Genomic DNA, 18,814 nt, shown 5'->3' on the forward strand with positions numbered 1-18,814 from the left:
GCAGCACCCCGGCCGGGCGCCGGACGTGCCAGGACAGCAGTTTCGGTTTCCCGAGGAGCTGGCGGCCCCCGCCCGCGCGGCCCGTCCCGAGGGGCGGCCCCCGCACGCCCGCGGCCGCGCCCCGCCGCACGGCCGGACCCGGCTCCGCAGCCGCCGCGGCCCGCGGGGTCAGGGGCGCCCGAGGGGCGTCGCCTCAGGAGCCGCGCTCAGAGCGCCGGCCCGCGGCGCCCCCGCGGGCTGGGCCGGACGGCCCCCGAGGCCCGCTGCGCCCCGTGCGACCACGGCCGGCCGACCCCCGCAGGGCCGCGTCGCCCGGCCGGTGGCGCCCGCTGCGCCCGGCGCCTTCCCGCGCGGCCGCTCACACTCCCTACCTTCCGCCATGGCGGGCCGGCGCTGCTGCAACCTCGCGAGAAGAGCGGCGCGGCCAGGGCGGCGCGGACCGGAGGCCGCGGGTCTCGCGAGAGTCTCGGGAGGCGGGCGGAAGGAGCGCCAGCGGGAGGCGGCGCGAGCGGCGCGCGGTGGCCTCTCCTCCCCTCGCGCCCTCGAGGCGCCGGCGGGCGGCAGACGGGCGGGATCGTGGCCGCGGCCCAGGCAGGACCCTGAACGGGATGGACTCAGCGGGCAGCACCATTCCTTGCAGAAGCCTGGCCCGGAGACGGCCGAGAGAGGGGCTCCGTGGTCTCCAGGCGCTTTTCTGACCGGAGAGCTGAGGCGGCGGCAGGGGCGACGGCAGAGGCGACAGGAACCGGGGCAGGGGCCCACCGCGGACCCCACTCCACATCCCGCTACGCACCCCTCCGCGGACCCCTCCGTGGACCCCACTACGCACCTCACCGCGGAGCCCTCCACGGACCTCATCGCACACCCCACCAGGGACCCCACTGCGCACCCCTCCGCGGACCCCTCCGTGGACCCTTCCACGGACCCCACTACGCACCTCACCGCGGAGCCCTCCACGGACCTCATCGCACACCCCTCCGTGGACCCCACTACGCACCTCACCGCGGAGCCCTCCACGGACCTCATCGCACACCCCACCAGGAACCCCACTGCGCACCCCTCCGCGGACCCCTCCGTGGACCCGACTACGCACCTCACCGTGGACCCCTCCGTGGACCCTTCCACGGACCCCACTACGCACCTCACCGCGGAGCCCTCCACGGACCTCCTCGCACACCCCACCAGGGACCCCACTGCGCACCCCTCCGCGGACCCCTCCGTGGACCCTTCCACGGACCCCACTACGCACCTCACCGCGGAGCCCTCCACGGACCTCATCGCACACCCCTCCGTGGACCCCACTACGCACCTCACCGCGGAGCCCTCCACGGACCTCATCGCACACCCCACCAGGGACCCCACTGCGCACCCCTCCGCGGACCCCTCCGTGGACCCTTCCACGGACCCCACTACGCACCTCACCGCGGAGCCCTCCACGGACCTCATCGCACACCCCTCCGTGGACCCCACTACGCACCTCACCGCGGAGCCCTCCACGGACCTCATCGCACACCCCACCAGGAACCCCACTGCGCACCCCTCCGCGGACCCCTCCGTGGACCCGACTACGCACCTCACCGTGGACCCCTCCGTGGACCCTTCCACGGACCCCACTACGCACCTCACCGCGGAGCCCTCCACGGACCTCATCGCACACCCCACCAGGGACCCCACTGCGCACCCCTGCGCGGACCCCTCCGTGGACCCGACTACGCACCTCACCGTGGACCCCTCCACGGACCTCACCGCGGAGCCCTCCACGGACCTCATCGCACACCCCACCAGGGACCCCACTGCGCACCCCTCCGCGGACCCCTCCGTGGACCCGACTACGCACCTCACCGTGGACCCCTCCACGGACCCCACTACGCACCTCACCGCGGAGCCCTCCACGGACCTCATCGCACACCCCACCAGGAACCCCACTGCGCACCCCTCCGTGGACCCCACTACGCACCTCACCGTGGACCCCTCCACGAACCCCACTACGCACCTCACCGTGGAGCCCTCCACGGACCTCATCGCACACCCCACCAGGGACCCCACTGCGCACCCCTCCGCGGACCCCTCCGTGGACCCCACTACGCACCTCACCGCGGAGCCCTCCACGGACCTCATCGCACACCCCTCCGTGGACCCGACTACGCACCTCACCGCGGACCCCTCCGTGGACCCGACTACGCACCTCACCGTGGACCCCTCCGTGGACCCTTCCACGGACCCCACTACGCACCTCACCGCGGAGCCCTCCACGGACCTCATCGCACACCCCACCAGGGACCCCACTGCGCACCCCTCCGCGGACCCCTCCGTGGACCCTTCCACGGACCCCACTACGCACCTCACCGCGGAGCCCTCCACGGACCTCATCGCACACCCCTCCGTGGACCCCACTACGCACCTCACCGCGGAGCCCTCCACGGACCTCATCGCACACCCCACCAGGGACCCCACTGCGCACCCCTCCGCGGACCCCTCCGTGGACCCTTCCACGGACCCCACTACGCACCTCACCGCGGAGCCCTCCACGGACCTCATCGCACACCCCTCCGTGGACCCCACTACGCACCTCACCGCGGAGCCCTCCACGGACCTCAGCGCACACCCCACCAGGAACCCCACTGCGCACCCCTCCGCGGACCCCTCCGTGGACCCGACTACGCACCTCACCGTGGACCCCTCCGTGGACCCTTCCACGGACCCCACTACGCACCTCACCGCGGAGCCCTCCACGGACCTCATCGCACACCCCACCAGGGACCCCACTGCGCACCCCTGCGCGGACCCCTCCGTGGACCCGACTACGCACCTCACCGTGGACCCCTCCACGGACCTCACCGCGGAGCCCTCCACGGACCTCATCGCACACCCCACCAGGGACCCCACTGCGCACCCCTCCGCGGACCCCTCCGTGGACCCGACTACGCACCTCACCGTGGACCCCTCCACGGACCCCACTACGCACCTCACCGCGGAGCCCTCCACGGACCTCATCGCACACCCCACCAGGAACCCCACTGCGCACCCCTCCGTGGACCCCACTACGCACCTCACCGTGGACCCCTCCACGGACCCCACTACGCACCTCACCGTGGAGCCCTCCACAGACCTCATCGCACACCCCACCAGGGACCCCACTGCGCACCCCTCCGCGGACCCCTCCGTGGACCCCACTACGCACCTCACCGCGGAGCCCTCCACGGACCTCATCGCACACCCCTCCGTGGACCCGACTACGCACCTCACCGCGGACCCCTCCGTGGACCCGACTACGCACCTCACCGTGGACCCCTCCACGGACCCCACTACGCACCTCACCGCGGAGCCCTCCACGGACCTCATCGCACACCCCACCAGGGACCCCACTACGCACCCCTCCGTGGACCCCTCCGTGGACCCTTCCACGGACCCCACTACGCACCTCACCGCGGAGCCCTCCACGGACCTCATCGCACACCCCACCAGGGACCCCACTACGCACCCCTCCGTGGACCCCTCCACAGACCTCATCGCACACCCCACCAGGGACCCCACTACGCACCTCACCGCGGAGCCCTCCACGGACCTCATCGCACACCCCACCAGGGACCCCACTGCGCACCCCTCTGTGGACCCGACTACGCACCCCTCCGTGGACCCCTCCACAGACCTCATCACACACCCCACCAGGGACCCCACTACGCACCCCTCCGTGGACCCCTCCACAGACCTCATCGCACACCCCACCAGGGACCCCACTACGCGCCCCTCCGTGGACCCCTCCACAGACCTCATCGCACACCCCACCAGGGACCCCACTACGCGCCCCTCCGTGGACCCCTCCACGGACCTCATCGCACACCCCACCAGGGACCCCACTGCGCACCCCTCCGTGGACCCTTCCGTGGACCCGACTACGCACCTCACCGTGGACCCCTCCACGGACCTCATCGCACACCCCACCGGGGACCCCACTACGCACCCCTCCGCGGACCCCTCCACGGACCTCACTGCGCACCTCACTGTGTACCCCTCCACAGACTTCACTATGCCCCCCCACCGAGGATCCCACTAATCACCCCTCCACGGACCTCACGGACCCCCCGTGAACCCCACTGCGCACCCCACTGCAGACCCCACCGTGCACCCCACCAGTCCCCATGCACACCCCTCCATGGACCCCACTGTGGACCCCACCACGCACCCCACCTCTGACCCCACTGCAGACCCCACTGTGCACCCACCACATACCCCACCAATGACCCCTCCGCAGACCTCACTGTGGATCCCACCGATGACGCCAATGCCGAGTTCACCGCACACCCCACTGTGGACCTCAGTGCACACCCCAGGACCCCACTGCGAACCCCACCAGGGACCAGAGGCCGTCGCTTAGTCGTTTAAAGCCCATGCAAGTGGACATGAAGGGACAGAGAGGTGTCAGGAGATCAGTTGATGACATCAGTTCACAGACCAGAGAGCCGAGACATCTGGGGAGAGGCGTGGGCTGGAGGGCCTGCGTCAGGTGTCTCCTGTGCGTGTGAACCAGGCGCTTTCCGAGCAGAATCCCCACCTGGCTGAGAGCATGGATGATAGTGTTGGCCAGGCCTTGGGATTTCCGGGCAGACAGAGACAGAGTGCGTGAGTGGACAGCTCAGGTGCTGACCGGGTAGGGGCTGGTGGAGGGTCTCTGTCATATCGAGGGCCGGTATGGGCCCTGTGGTCAGGGTGGCAAATGGAAGCTCCTAAGTTCGGTAGCACTGGGTCATGATAAAGTCCAGGATAGGGAAACACACCTGCGGCAGTGAACCTAAGAAGCCAGGAAAATTAAGTACTGGGATTGAGAGGTAGGGAAGAAAGGAGACCCTAAGCCAGAAACCAAAACCTTCAGTGAATCTGGGGATGTCTACTCGCAAAAAAACAGGCTTAAGGAGTAATACAATCAAATAGCAGGAGATCTTTCAAAACAGATTTTGTACTCAAAGGAGAAGCAAAAGAACGGTGATGGCACCCATTTCTGGAAGCATGAGGACCGCAGGGGAAGTGGTGGCTGGGAGAAGGCAGAGATTGAAGAAAGGGCCTGAGAACAGGATGAGGGGTCAGAACAGCAGAGGGGGGGGATCCCAAGTTGGAGAAGCCGTGGGTGCTATCAAAGGTAAGCATTCGTGGATAGTAAGGGGGAGTAGAGAAGGAATTTGGAATTTAGGTCATGGGGTTAAAGTTCTGAGAGAAGGGAGGGACACGCGGGACATGGAAGAGAAGAGGTTGTCAAAATGTGTCAGGACAATGGTTTGCTCAGGGAAATGATGTTCCAGCTGTGGCAGGACACTAAAGATGCACGGGAGGTGGGCAGGGGCAGACTGGCGAAGCCAGGCTGAGCAAGCGGCACTTAGACTAAGGGGGATTAGGGGAGGACTTGCCTGGCGTAACGGAGCTGCCATAGCCCAGAGCTTCCTTGTCTGTCAAGAATGGTTTAGAGGTGTGCCAAATGGTGAGCCACTGGGGTCATCAGTGTGGCCTGGCAAGCCCGTCTCCTTTGGCCACAAGCAGCTTTGTCCATTTAAGAGCACCCTACAAACATTTTCTGGGGCATAACATAGAAATGAGGTGGAAGTGTTTGGGAAATACCATCAAAGCTGATGCCTGCTTTGTATCAGACCACTTACCTTGGTCTCACCAGCACCAGCCTGGTATCTGACATACAGCAGGTGCTTAATGTTTGATGAGTTGTTACCTCTGTGAGCTATACCAACAGTCAGGAAAACTGGGTTCAAGTTTGGCTCAGCCGCTGATGTGCTGCGTTGATGAAGGCGAGTCCCTGCAAGCTCATGCTCCCATCTCAGACTACAGCAGTTTCAACAGGGAGTTGGACTAGAATCCATGGTTCTTAATGATTTGGAGGGTCATGACCCCCTTGAGAATGTGATGAAGACCAGGGACGGCAGGACACATGCAGGAAGAAACAATTTTGTGCCCTTCCAGCTTGCTTGGACTAGATGCCCACAGTCAAATGGAAACTCACTGAAGGGCTCAAGTACTTCCTCATCACAACCTCCCTCAGATGCAAGTGCAGTCCTCTTAGAAGGGCCCGGGATAGAACCCGATCCTGGGCCCTTGTCTTCTGAGTGTACTCTTAACTGGTTTGAAAACCCTGAGCTACGGAGAGGCCTTCTTAATAGGGCCTGTGACACAAAGCATCGCTAGTACTGGGCGAACTAACTCCAACACCCAGCAGGCTTCAGTGGAGATCCCAACATTAGATACGACCGGAAATAGAGACATTTTGAAAAATCTGAGCACTAGAACAGAGCGCAGTGTAGACCTGGTTCGGGTTTTGCTCAGATGAAGAGGAACTTGGTGTGGAGTTATCCGGGACAGGGAGCTTGAGGTGCGTGAATGGTAAATGCTGACCGCCTTAAGGGCACAAAGGAACAGACCCTTCCTGGGGGTGGAGCACCATGTCGTGGCAGAAAGGGGAAGGGAGGGAATCACTAGACTGGTAGTCCAGTGAATTGGATTCAGGTACCAGCTCCAACATACGCACGCTCTGACTTTGGGGAAACCGTCCCTGAAGTAAGGGGCAGCAGCACCCACTATGTGAGGCCGTGGAACTGAATCCCGGCCGTGACACTTACTCGCTCTACAGTTTTGACATACTGACCTGAACCTGTTTCCTTAGGAGAAACGATTACTTTGGAGGATCCTTGTAAGAATGGGACCACACCCTTTATGAGACACACCTGTACAAGCCTGCCACGAAGTAGAAGCTGGATAAATAGCAATAGGATTTCTGGGGCTCCGAAGGAACCCACGGCGTGATCATGCTTATTCCTAGTGAGATACTGCTGGGAAGGGAGAAAAACCAAGTCTTTTGCCTAGGACTTTCTGTGCAGCTCCTAGGTCTAAGATGTGTCTGCTTTTTGTGAAAGTCTTTTCCTTCTCCTTTGATTTATTCCATCTGTGTGAATAGAATTCAGAATTTTTTATCATTTCACTACAGCTCTGGGGGGCATGCTGGTTCAATGAAACAAAACCAAACCATAAACCCTAACCCTACCTTGGCAGTCCTGTTACACACATCTGAAACTGAGCAACCGAAATGCCTTATCCTGGAAATAGTTTGCTCTGCAGACTGAATTCCCGCTGGGGTTTGCAGTCCTCTGGAAAGGCCTGTCTTTATGAGGGTTAGGGAGAAAATCAGTGGGTCCTTCTTTAAAGCCCAGAGCCTTGCACACAGTACACCTAGTCCAACACCTGTTTCTTCGCATTTGAAGCAGCTTGTTTGCTATAACCTTGGGCAGATGATTGTGCATAAAACTGGTATCTAATGTTCAGGGACATCATCTGGACCCTTTTGTAATTTATTTCAAATGTATTTATCAGGAAAATCAAATTTCGATAATGACCTCCCATCTGCTCTCAAGGATTTTCTTGTCTCTAACTCGGTTCTGATTAGAGATCTGGCTGCTGCTGCTTTTCCCTGGAAGGAGGAGACCTTCACAGCCACAGGCAGCGTATGTCCCAGCAAACACCCCCTCACAGTTGTAAATCCACCTGGTGGAAGGCTAGGCAGTGACATCCTATTAAGAAAAAAAAAGAAGAAAGAAAGAAAGAAAAAGTACTCAGTCTTGCCTCTTTTTGCCGCTAACTTACTAAGTGATCCTGGGCAGGTATTTAGGCCACGTTTGCCCATCTGTGTGGAGGAAGGGATGGTGGTGCTTGAGATGGTGCCTGTGCTCTTTCCAGTTCACCTTCAAGTCTGGGTTCTTCACCTTCCAGCTTACTATGTCTGTGGTAGAGCCAGTTCAGGCCGAAGACAAAATCCCCCAAAATGCCCTAAGTCAGCAGGCACACAACCCTGGTGAGGAAAAGTGCTTGGCCCCGTACTGGAAATTTTAAGACTGTTACATCAGATTGGAAGTCAATCTCCCACCCTCTGGTTCCTTCTTTAAATGAAGTTTTAAGAATTCGTTATCAAGATTCCCCTGTGGACCTCTTGGTATCATGTGCTGTTTAGAAATAATCCCACAACTTGCTTTTGAGACCTGCATCCTAAAACCAAAATAGCTCCGTGATACAGCCTCTAAGTCATCATTTATTGATTTACAGAGCACCAACCACATGATGGAGGTGCTTTACAATACAGCAAACATCACAACAGAACTCACATAGTTAAATACAATCAACAAGTTACAGAACTAAAAAAAGCTGGAATGAAGCAACATTATGTCAAATTTCAAAGATGCTGAGAAGTGGCAGGTACAAAGAAGGTAATTCCACCAACTGGAGACCAGACAGGCAAAAATAGATACACAGGCACCACAACCCAAAATGTGCAGATTTGTAGAGGGTGAAGTGAGCATATAGAATAAAATTTCACAACCGAGAATGAAGGCCATTAAAGATACCAGGACACCCAAGTGATCAGAGAACCAGTGGAATCGCCTCACAAAGAGACCGCCTTGTAATGACAAGGAAACCAATCTCACGTGGATTTTAAACTCACAGAAAAGAGGCCAGAAAGCCACTGAGAGCATCCATCCCATTATGAGCACAGACTGAAATCTATAAGCCTTTACAAGAACTTGGAATCCATTTAGGAAACAGCCAACAATTCTAAAACCCATAAGACTGTATAGATGTTGTTGATAGTTGGCACAGAGTTAGGGAGAAAAATCCTTTTCCTAAAGCAGAGAGGACTCACCTCACACTAGTGATGAGGCACTGGTGGGACAAAAGCCACCTGGATCAGTGTCACCTGAGAGTGGTTTAGTATCAAACGTGGAGGCGTGGAGTTCACACTGTCAGATGAACACGGGGAAAGGCACAGGTGACGCCCCTGGCAGAGGAGAACAGGTCACACCACCTCCCGAGGCCTGTGTGTCCACATGTAGCACGCCAGGGCGCCAGGTGGAAAGGAGCATGAAGGGAGGGGCACTGGTTCCTGGCTCTCCCTTCGACTCCCCTAGATCTAGCCCCAAAACACACATGGTTACACCAAAGTACCTGCATGAAAGTGGCACTTAGAGTTCAGTAAGAGTTGTCCCTGAGTTAGTAGGTCATTTGCTGCTCCCTGAAGAGTCAAATCCCGGGTTTTAACTCAACAGATCACTAGCAGAATCACAGCAAGAGGAGAGCAAAATCCAGTCTCCGTTCTGCCACCAGCAACCATGTGAACAGTTTCTGATTGAAGAGTAAAAGGGATTGCATTCAAATCCCAGGCAGGTATGCAGTACCAGCACTTTGGGGCAACAACTTTTACAGTCTTTGAATAAAAAAAAAAAAAAAAAAGTCACAAATGCAGTTCTTGAAGAAAACCAGCTGCGATGAATCAAATCAAATCAATTTTCACATTCAGTCATTACACATTTATGGGTTTTTATAATGCTTCAGAGTAAAGAACAGACAAGGATTTAGAAAAATCACTCTCTACTGTGTCTACATCCTCAACCATTTTACTTTTGCTTAAAGAAGGACATGCAGAGTCCACAAGGATGGGTTACTTGTAGGGACCCTTTCACTCTCTGCCAAAGCATCTCTCCAAGCCCCACAGAGCAGAGACACGCCGATCCTCACAGAATCATGTCCCATCTGGTACTGTCTCCGTTTATGTCCCTTACAGGCCAACTACTACACTTCCCAATCCCAACCTCACATCCAACATAGGGGAACCCGGGCCTGCCATTAACACTGCACACGTTCACTCCGTCATTTCCTGAAGCTGTTTTAGAAAACATGATATGAAATATACTTATGCTCAAACACTAATAAAATCCAAGTGCACTATGTCAGTGACAGAATCTATATGTCAAATAGCAAAGCATTCACACCCCTGTAATGCTTTGAGATCCACATAAGAACCTAGATAGAGCCCAATACATACACTGCCATGGCCATGGGATTTTCAAGTATTAAGTCTGTTTGCATAAGGAATCAACCTGAGATTTTTCTAAACTGCACTTCTCTGGCATTCAGTATTATAACCTTCATTCAATACAATAAAAGCCAACAACTTGACAATTATTGGAAAAAAATTATATTTTGGAAGAACTCACTACATAAGGTGACAGAATTCCAAAATCAAATTACATGAAAATATACATCGCAATTTCTTTGTACAATAAGTGAGAAAAATCTGCAATATAGAAGAACAGAGGCAAAGAAATACGGAGGGCCACGGAGAAAGGGGTGGGAGGTCAACAACGCCTGTAAGAGCAAACCCACAAGTTAAGCAGAAAGCCTGCAGCTGTGCACACTAATCCATCCAACCTGAACTCCCAGGAACGAACGGGAAGGCAAAAGCAAAACCAAACCAGAATTTTGTACTGTCTGGGGCAAGTTTCAGTAAGCTGAATTCTGAACCAACTCTTTTTAGTTCTCAGGGGTGACTGAGTTCAAGAGCTCTCAACAGCCAAAATGTGGTATTGCTACACCCGATTCAAGAGATGGTGCAACTAGAGTACAAAACGGCAAGCACCTAGTGATGACCACTCCTCTGAAGTCATCGTTAAAAATCAAGTAGTTGCTTATTAAGTATTTCAGTATTGGAACTAAATGATTTGAAAATTTTCTGGCAGAGAGAAGAGAGAAAAGCAAAGGGGAGTGTGTCAAAACAAAGAAGATACAAAAGTTTAGTAAGTGAAAAGAGTTTAATGAAGCCTCAATGGTTTAAAGGAAATTAAATGGAAACTTTTAATCCTAATTGTTTTTCATCTGACATGCTTTAAGGAATCTTTTAAAACTGATAAGAAACAATGAATAGGGAAAGAAAACCTGCTAAAATCTTTTAGAATTTACACGATTCTTATTCTACTACAAGAAAGCATTATTTGGTACAAGGTGTATTTGTGGATGTACATGAATAGTATATATATTATCCGGATCATGTTGTGCTATGTACAGGTCTTTACAATTCTTCCTGAAGGTTAAAACAGTTCATTAGAATTCAAAATGCGTAATCCTCTGTAAGTTGGCACTTGTTAGGCTCTTGTCAGCTCTGATACTGGCATGTTCTATTGCAGCCCAGCTCCAGCCAGTGTCCGCCAACTTGTTACAACAGAAGTCCAGCAATAGGTGGGTAGAGTGCAGGAAAAACAGTGCCATGTTTCTCAATTGGAGACCTGCGACAAAACAAACAGCATTACATAATGAATTTACAAGAGGATTAAGTGATTAGAAATTTTTATTTGTATTCTATTTCTTTGGAAACAAGTTCTTAATTTTCGTTTTAAGCTCACTTTTGTGCTCATCCAACATGGTAGCCACATAGGCCCATTTTATTTCAAATTTAAATTATAGTAAATAAAATTTACAATTTAGTTCAGGTGCTCAATATGGCTAGCCACTACCGTACTGGACAGTACAGATGTAGAATATTTCTACCTATCAGCGCAGAAAGTTCTCTTGGACTTCCCTACTTTACATTGTTTTCAATATCCCAAATGTCTGTCAACTTACATTGCATCTAGAGTCAAATAGAGAAGAACTGCTTACAAGTCAAGTGATTTGGAAATTTATTAAGTATTTAAGGATATTCAGAAAAACAACGTAAGACTGCCATACTTCCCAACCTGCTGAATTTTATCCAACCCTATAGGTTCGGTCCAAACCCATTTTCTACGTGAAGCTGCCCCCAACGGACCCTCTACTCCAAGTACAGGTACTTCTATTACTTTGCATATCTGGCCGGTCTCATGCCCTCAGTCAGCCTAGAAGTCAAGAACCCATCTAAATAAAAACAACTGCTATCTTATCCAGCACTTACTATGTGCCGAGCAAGTTTACAAACTTGTCTCATGCAGTGTTCACAAGCACCACACAAAGGCGTTTCCCCCCATTGTAGAGAGAAAGTGAGATGAGGTGGCACAGCTAATAAGGGGCAGGGTTTCTTGCTCAAAAAGTGAGAAAAACACAAGGTTTAAGTTCAAAAAAAGTCTAAGTTAGGGGAGCCAGAGTGGCTCAGTCGTTAAGCGTCTGCCTTTGGCTCAGGTCATGGTCCCAGGGTCCTGGGATCGAGCCCCGCGTCGGGCTCCCTGCTCAGTGGGGAGTCTGCTTCTCCCTCTCCCACCCCCCCTGCTTGTGTTCCCTCCCTCGCTGTGGCTCCCTCTGTCAAGGAAAACAAAACAAAACAAACCAAAAAAAAAAAAAAAAATCACACGCAAAAAAGTCTAAGTTAATGATTGCACTTCCCTTCAGAACTGTTATTATTGTGTGCTCTGAGTACACAGGGGAGCAGGGAGGGGAGCAGGGAGGAGAATCCTGTTCTTCTATCAGGTCCAGGTGTTCCAGAAACTCACACACCTGTTCTGTCTGCCAGGCACAGTGCTGGGCACAAAGAACCTGAACAGAAGATGACTGGAGAGTCAAAGGACATAATGTTAAGCTCCTAACAAAGAAGCCAGGCATGCTCAGAGTTAGGACAAATATTTAAGTCACACCAGAGTGTGTCTTCTAAAGGCCCAAACGAATTTATCAACCTCACCATCACCCAAATTCAACCGTACCAAAGCTCTGTTGTGGGTGGAAAGCAAGCTGTGGGCCTACCCACATGTGGCCCTGCATGTGCCCATTTCCCTGACGTGGACCACCTCCCCAAAATAGCGCCTGAGAGGCAGAATGACTGCTCCATTTCCTTCCAAAGGGGTTGTGCTGGTGAATGCTCTCGGCCGCTGGCAAAGCCAGGAGCGCGCCAGAAATGCGCACATCACATTCCCCAGAAGCAAGCTCTTCCACTGGTGCACAAACACACAAAATGTGCACGGATGTTTCGGTGGAAAATCTAAAGACATTACTGAAACAAAGACACATCATTACAGAATAGGCATTCTATAATTTTTAGGTGATGTTACTTGAATGTTCTTCCAAAGACTAGACCAACCACACCCAAATTAGTCCCTGGCCATTTAAGCTCTCAGGGCTGAAAGAGAACTGGGTACAGAGATTCTATAATCATTCCCCGAGGACACAAACAAGAAATTTCAGGGCCATGAAACAATCACTTTAAAAACTGTCTGTGTAAAGTTTTAAAAAGAAAAATACTCCAGAGGGGACTGACTGCTCAGTCATTAAACACCTAAAATCAGGCAACCCAGCTTTAAATAGCATTAACTTTTTCAGCAGGAATAGAAAAATCTGTTTTCTCCCATGAACAAAACGTATTCTAAACAGGGGAAAAGCCTCAGTACAGAAAAAGCAAGTCAGTCTTTTCTCTAGAAAGATAAATGTGCAACTGAATCTCCCTGGTCACACCCTATTTATTTAAATTGATGGTCCTGACCTCTGACAGTCATTTATGTTTTGTAAGTGTGTCCCATTTCCAACTTAAACTACATCTACCTGTTATTAAAATCACATACATTTGATATTAATTGAAATTATATCAATTGTATGTCTTTATGAAATAACTATCTGGTTTTTTTTTTACCTCAAAACTTCGTATTATTCCCAATTTTTAACCTACAAATCTGGAGATGGTTCATCTCTAAAGGACATCAGTATCTTGGTCTATTTATTTCTTTTTTTTTTTTTTTTTTTTTTTTTTTTTTAAAGATTTTATTTATTTATTCATGAGAGACAGAGGGAGAGAGAGAGAGAGAGAAGCAGAGGGAGAAGCAGGCTCCCAAGGAGCAGGGACCCCGATGCGGGACTCGATCCCAGGATCCCGGGATCATGACCTGAGCCGAAGGCAGATGCTTAACCATCTGAGCCACCCAGGCGCCCCTTGGTCTATTTATTTCTAAAACTAGAATCAAATCAATTTCCTATGTGGCTACACAACTCAATTTTTTTTAAAGTCTAAAAAAAAATATGTATCAGGCAAGCATGCTTCCAAATAAAAAACACTTTTGATGTTAAGGATAACAACAAAAGTAATTCCTCATTCAGGAATAAATGTCCCAGTAATCTCAACCGTTCTTCACCGAGAGCAGTCCCTGCGTGTGGGGGCGCTTCCCATACCTTCCACACAGATGCCCCCGGCGCCCCTCGAGGCGGCAGCACCCCAACACCAGCCCACTCTTCTTCCGCGCCGGGGCACCCGTGACCATCCAGAGCTACTTCTTTTCTGAGGCCCAAAGCACCTCACACAGTCTGGCTCCCCTCCTGTGACCCACCAGCCCACGGGTTTGCCTCTTCCTTCTGCCCTGAAATGTGGCAACTGCGTAAGAGGTTGTCCCTGGCCCTTCTAAGTGAACCTCTGTCTCTACTCTGGGTACCCCCAGTCTCGGCCAGGGCCATTCCCTATCAGCCGTGTCTGACTGGCTAGAGCAGTCAGCGGCGTACCACATATGACAACAACACCTGTGCAAATGGCAGGAAATGAACCAAAATCATTAACAAGAACTGAAATGTGCTCAGGGTCACCTATTCTTGGTGTCAGCTCCCACTTCAAAATACAAACCTTCATCCTTAATGATCCGCAACTGTTAGAAAGCAGACCTGTATTATCACATCGATATACACAAATCCTACTGAACTAGCAAAGTCCATGTTAAAATTTTAGAAAGTACTCTATGTCTCTGCCCGTGTTACTATATACACAGACACGTGCATCACTTGTGCTTGAGTGCTGCGAGGAGTCCGATTTCTGAAGATGAAGCTACTGTGTGTGTCAGTGGTCACCTCCGGGAACAGAATTTTTGCTCACACGGAGAAGCTTCTGTTTGCAGAGCATCGTCATGCTTTGTCCCCGCAGCTGGGGACGGGAGTGAGGACAGAAGCGGGGCAGCGATAAAGAGGCAGGCAGGGAGCAGCAACAGAGACAGAGCCCTAGCTCGCATGGGTGAGAACGGAAGACGCCTCCAGAAGGATGTCAACAGTGTCAAACCACACAGACTACGAGTCAAAACTACATTAAGCTGTGGATGTGGCCAACAGGCAGTTCCCACTCTCCCGATCCGTTTACTCTCCTGCGGGGAGGAAAGAAGATGAGCCAAATGTGCTCCAAAGCAGACAGTTAAGGGGAAAAGGCAAAGCCCTCTGTTTCCCAGTGCCCTCTTCCTCCCAAAGTTAGGGACCACTGCAAATTTTATGAATTTTACGTATTTCTTCAAGTCCCTGCTTTTAAAAAAGCTCTTTACCACATAGCGAGTAGGTTGTACTTTTTAACTCAGATGAACCGTACCCTACTTGATGCTTTTTTCTTTTTTGCAAATTGCTTTTCCTACTCAAGACTGCTTTTTTAAACTTAACCACCTGGTTACATATAACTAAGTCTATACTACACACGCATTTAGTTGCTGGGTAATATTCCACTGTATCAATCATAACTGATCAATCCTGCTGAGGGGCCTTTTAAAAATTATGCACAGCGCTGCAAGCGGTGTACACGAGCCAGCCTGTCTCCAACCACAGCCCGACCTCACGGCGCGGGAGGTGCGCGGTTCAGACCACATATCGCCAACCTGCTCTGCAACGCTGACGCGCCTTCACTCATCCCGTACTTCAAGGACACCGTTTCCCCAAATCCTCACCAACATTTGGGTTTCTCAAACATTTTGATTTTTGACAATCCAGTCAATGTGATGCTACCTCCCTGTACCTTCATATTTCTGATTACAAATGCAGTTATTTTTCACATTACCTAGACAGATCATTTTCCTTTGTACTGCTTGTTTTCCCACCGATTTACACAAGCTGGTGGAGATTCTAGATACAAATCCTGAACACCAGATAGACAATCTTTTCCCAGTCTGCTGCTTGTTTTTAAGTTTATTGTCTTGTCATAATATTTACGTTTCCAGTTTTGACACAAATTTATTGATTTTTCCCTTCTCCAAGTGTTTTCTGTACCTAACAAGTCCTTCTCTACCTTGATATTCTCCCTTATTTTCTTCTAAAATAGTTGTGTTTTTCAAACTCAATCTTCTGTTCTGGGACTTACTGGAGACGGCTAACAAGGCTGGGCAGGCTGCCGGTATCAGGGGGTTGCAGTTCAACAGCCCTGCAGCAGATACGGTGGAGTGTTTCAGGAGGTCAGAAAGGCTTAACATGGCAGGAGCCTTGATGTTCAGAAGCCTGGGTGAGGTGCGGGGGCTAAGCCTTCAGTGCCCCGAGCATGAAACCCACCAAGGATGCAGTCTGCTTGGGATCATCACTTACACCACACATGGTCTCGACTAAGCAGTGGAGAGAATATGCACCCCTCGCCCCGCTTGTGCTTTTCGCTTTCTCTCAAATAAATAAAACCTTTTTTTAAAAATGTTGTTTTAAGCCACAGGATTTTAGACAATTTGCAACACAGCAGTAGAGAACTAAAATAATCCCTCTAGCCTTAACGCAGAATAATAAGATAGAGTCTTCCTGTCTGGTGGCCCAGAATGTGGTCCTGCTGCTGATCCGTGGGATGGGAGGGTTCGCTTCTACCCCGTGTCCTCTCTTCCTACCAGCCCACACCTGAATGAGAAGACAGATAAGGCTGTTAAGGTCTTTATGGAGGATGAGGTATAAATACCAAGACAAAGTGAAATAAGGAGACAAACTCCTAGACTCAGGGCCTGGGGGAGGGACTGGAGAGCTGTCCTCCAGCGGGCAGAGTGCTCCCGTCAGGCAGGAGGAAGACGTTCGAGGGGTCTGTTGTACACCAGTGTGCATATGGGCAATACTGCAATGTGCACAGAAGAACTGGGAAGAGGGCAAACCCTCATGTTTTTTTACCACAGTTTTTTAAAAAGTGAACTAAATAAAGTCTGGATCAAGTTCTTGAATAGTAATACTTCCATTTTTAGAAAACGCAAGTCATGGATTTGGATGTAGATTTTTTAAAACAATTTTAAATCTATTTGTGTTGAACCTCAGGAGTTTTATTTCACATCTACATCCTATGGCATGATTAAAGCTACTGAGGACACACAGAAACAGCACGTTGACGAGTCATCAAGAGAACCAACCTTTACAAAGAGTCTGAGTGACAGGACAGCCTGGCTATACCTGCGGCAAGGCACCGGGTTTCTGTGGCCTAGCCTCATGCGTGACAACTATGTAAGGACAAGGGCATGTGAAGATCACACAGGCACCTCAATCCGACAGCAGCGTACCAAGCTCCGTGCATCGGTGGACGAGTACAACACAGACCTGCTTTTATATTTTTTTTTAAGTATGTTTATTAAATTTTGGCTTTTCTCTTTTTTTTAAGATTTTATTTATTTATTCATGAGAGACAGAGGGAGAGAGAGAGAGAAGCAGAGGGAGAAGCAGGCTCCCAAGGAGCAGGGAGCCTGATGCGGGGCTCGATCCCAGGACCCTGGGATCATGACCTGAGCCGAAGGCAGACGCTTAACCATCTGAGCCACCCAGGCGCCCCCAGACCTGCTTTTAGAAGAGATGAGTTAAGTCATGGATTTCAATGTGAATTTTTTAAAGTCCAATTTTCAAATGATTTCACTCTTAGTTAATCCAGATAGATGATTGGGCTCGGGTGCTTATCATGGCAATGTACTGTAGGTAACAAGAGTAAGAAAACACTCATCAGTGACTGCGAGTTAAGGGCTCTGAGGCTGCCAGGCTTGTGGGGGAAGAGGGGGCATCTGTTTGAAGAGCAACTGCTTCACAAGAGGAGATGGGCCTCGTCCCAGCACGTGGCGGAGCAAGGAGGAGATGCGTTCCAGAGCCCGGGCGTGGAAGCTAGCCCCCTCCGGGCCGGCACTCAAACACTTCCCGAGGGATGGGGAGATGCAGCCCAGAGAAGAGCTACAGGAACAAAGGGGGAAACGACTCATCATTTTTAACACACAACAGGTGGGACTGGGTACTTGCATGGTGGTCTAACAAGTCTGCATTAATACGCATTAATCAGTGTTTCCCAAGGAATGTCCATCTCTGCCCACAGGTGAGCCAAAGGATCCTCCTGATGAGCTTCAAACTGACAACAAAATACTAATTCCTTTATTCAGTTCTTATCGATGAAAGACACATACACTTCAAGGTCGATCATTTTTTACACAAAAGCCTGAGCTAGATTGGAACGACAACGAATCATTCACAAAATTGGTGTATTAATTTTATTTAAAATTCTGCTCTGTCAAGGACTCCAGCTGCCATGTGCTCTGCAGCAGTGCGGGCCATCACCGCGTAGCTGGCGGAGAGGCAACACGTGAGAAGGATGTTCTGTTACTGACTTTCCAACTACTGCTTCCTTACTCTTTAACTGGAAGTTCTCAGTTCAGTGTCACATTCACAGATCATATTTTCAACTAACCTATTCCATACAATGAGGTATTTTGAATCAACATTATTTTCTGCCTCCATCTTTTTGATGAGTGCACTTTACTCTTGAGAAGTGTACTTTAAACACATGCGTATGTTATGATCCAATATAAACTAACTCTAATCCCACTAGCAAAGGAGAGAATATACAATCCCTTACAAAATTTGTTTGTGGCCCCTCATTAGTATGTATTTTATTTATTTAACTAATTTGCAATACACTATCAAGGTAAATATAATAAAATTCTTGGTTATTTCTTAAATTTATGAAGTACTACTTATGAGATGAAATCATGTGTACCCTTGGCTTCAGTATCTGCAGTTCTCTGTCGTCGCCCAACTCCCCTCTCTGACCGCGAAACCGTGTGGGTAAGAGATCCCCAGGACAAGTCACACCCGCGCAAGAACCAATGCAAAGAGCAGAGTGAACGCCGGGCACAGCGGGGGCACCCGGGACAAGCGTCCGGATGAAGTGCAGGCAGGAGAGCGCACAGTCGCAGCAGACCGAGATGTGGTCTATGAACAATGGTGGGAAGCAGGGCCACGGAGCAGATGGGAGGAAGGGCAAGGCAGGGAGACAAGGCCGGGGGTATTAACAAAACATAAGCCGGTCAGACACAGCAAGCGGGGGGGA

General features: G+C 51.4%; 2 protein-coding genes across 5 annotated transcripts in view; both read right to left on the reverse strand.

Annotated features, from left to right (window-relative positions):
• Positions 1–462, reverse strand: part of ANKFY1 (ankyrin repeat and FYVE domain containing 1) — an 86,917-nt gene extending 86,455 nt beyond the window's left edge. Inside the window, exon 1 of the mRNA XM_027624834.2 lies at positions 372–462. Coding sequence (XP_027480635.2) covers positions 372–381 — 10 coding nt within the window. The 5' untranslated portion in view covers positions 382–462. The remainder of the gene's footprint in view (positions 1–371) is intronic.
• Positions 463–8,054: 7,592 nt separating this feature from the next.
• UBE2G1 (ubiquitin conjugating enzyme E2 G1) overlaps positions 8,055–18,814 on the reverse strand; it is a 101,876-nt gene continuing 91,116 nt past the window's right edge. For 3 of the 4 annotated variants that reach the window (XM_027625409.2, XM_027625410.2, XM_027625406.2), the window contains one exon: positions 8,055–11,099. The gene's annotated coding sequence lies outside the window, so the exon portion shown is untranslated. Of the gene's footprint in view, positions 11,100–13,652; positions 16,372–18,814 lie in introns of those variants that run through there. The other variant, XM_027625408.2, reaches the window with a different exon arrangement.

Source organism: Zalophus californianus, chromosome 16 (genome assembly GCF_009762305.2).
Source record: "Zalophus californianus isolate mZalCal1 chromosome 16, mZalCal1.pri.v2, whole genome shotgun sequence".
In the NCBI taxonomy this organism is placed as follows: domain Eukaryota; kingdom Metazoa; phylum Chordata; class Mammalia; order Carnivora; family Otariidae; genus Zalophus; species Zalophus californianus.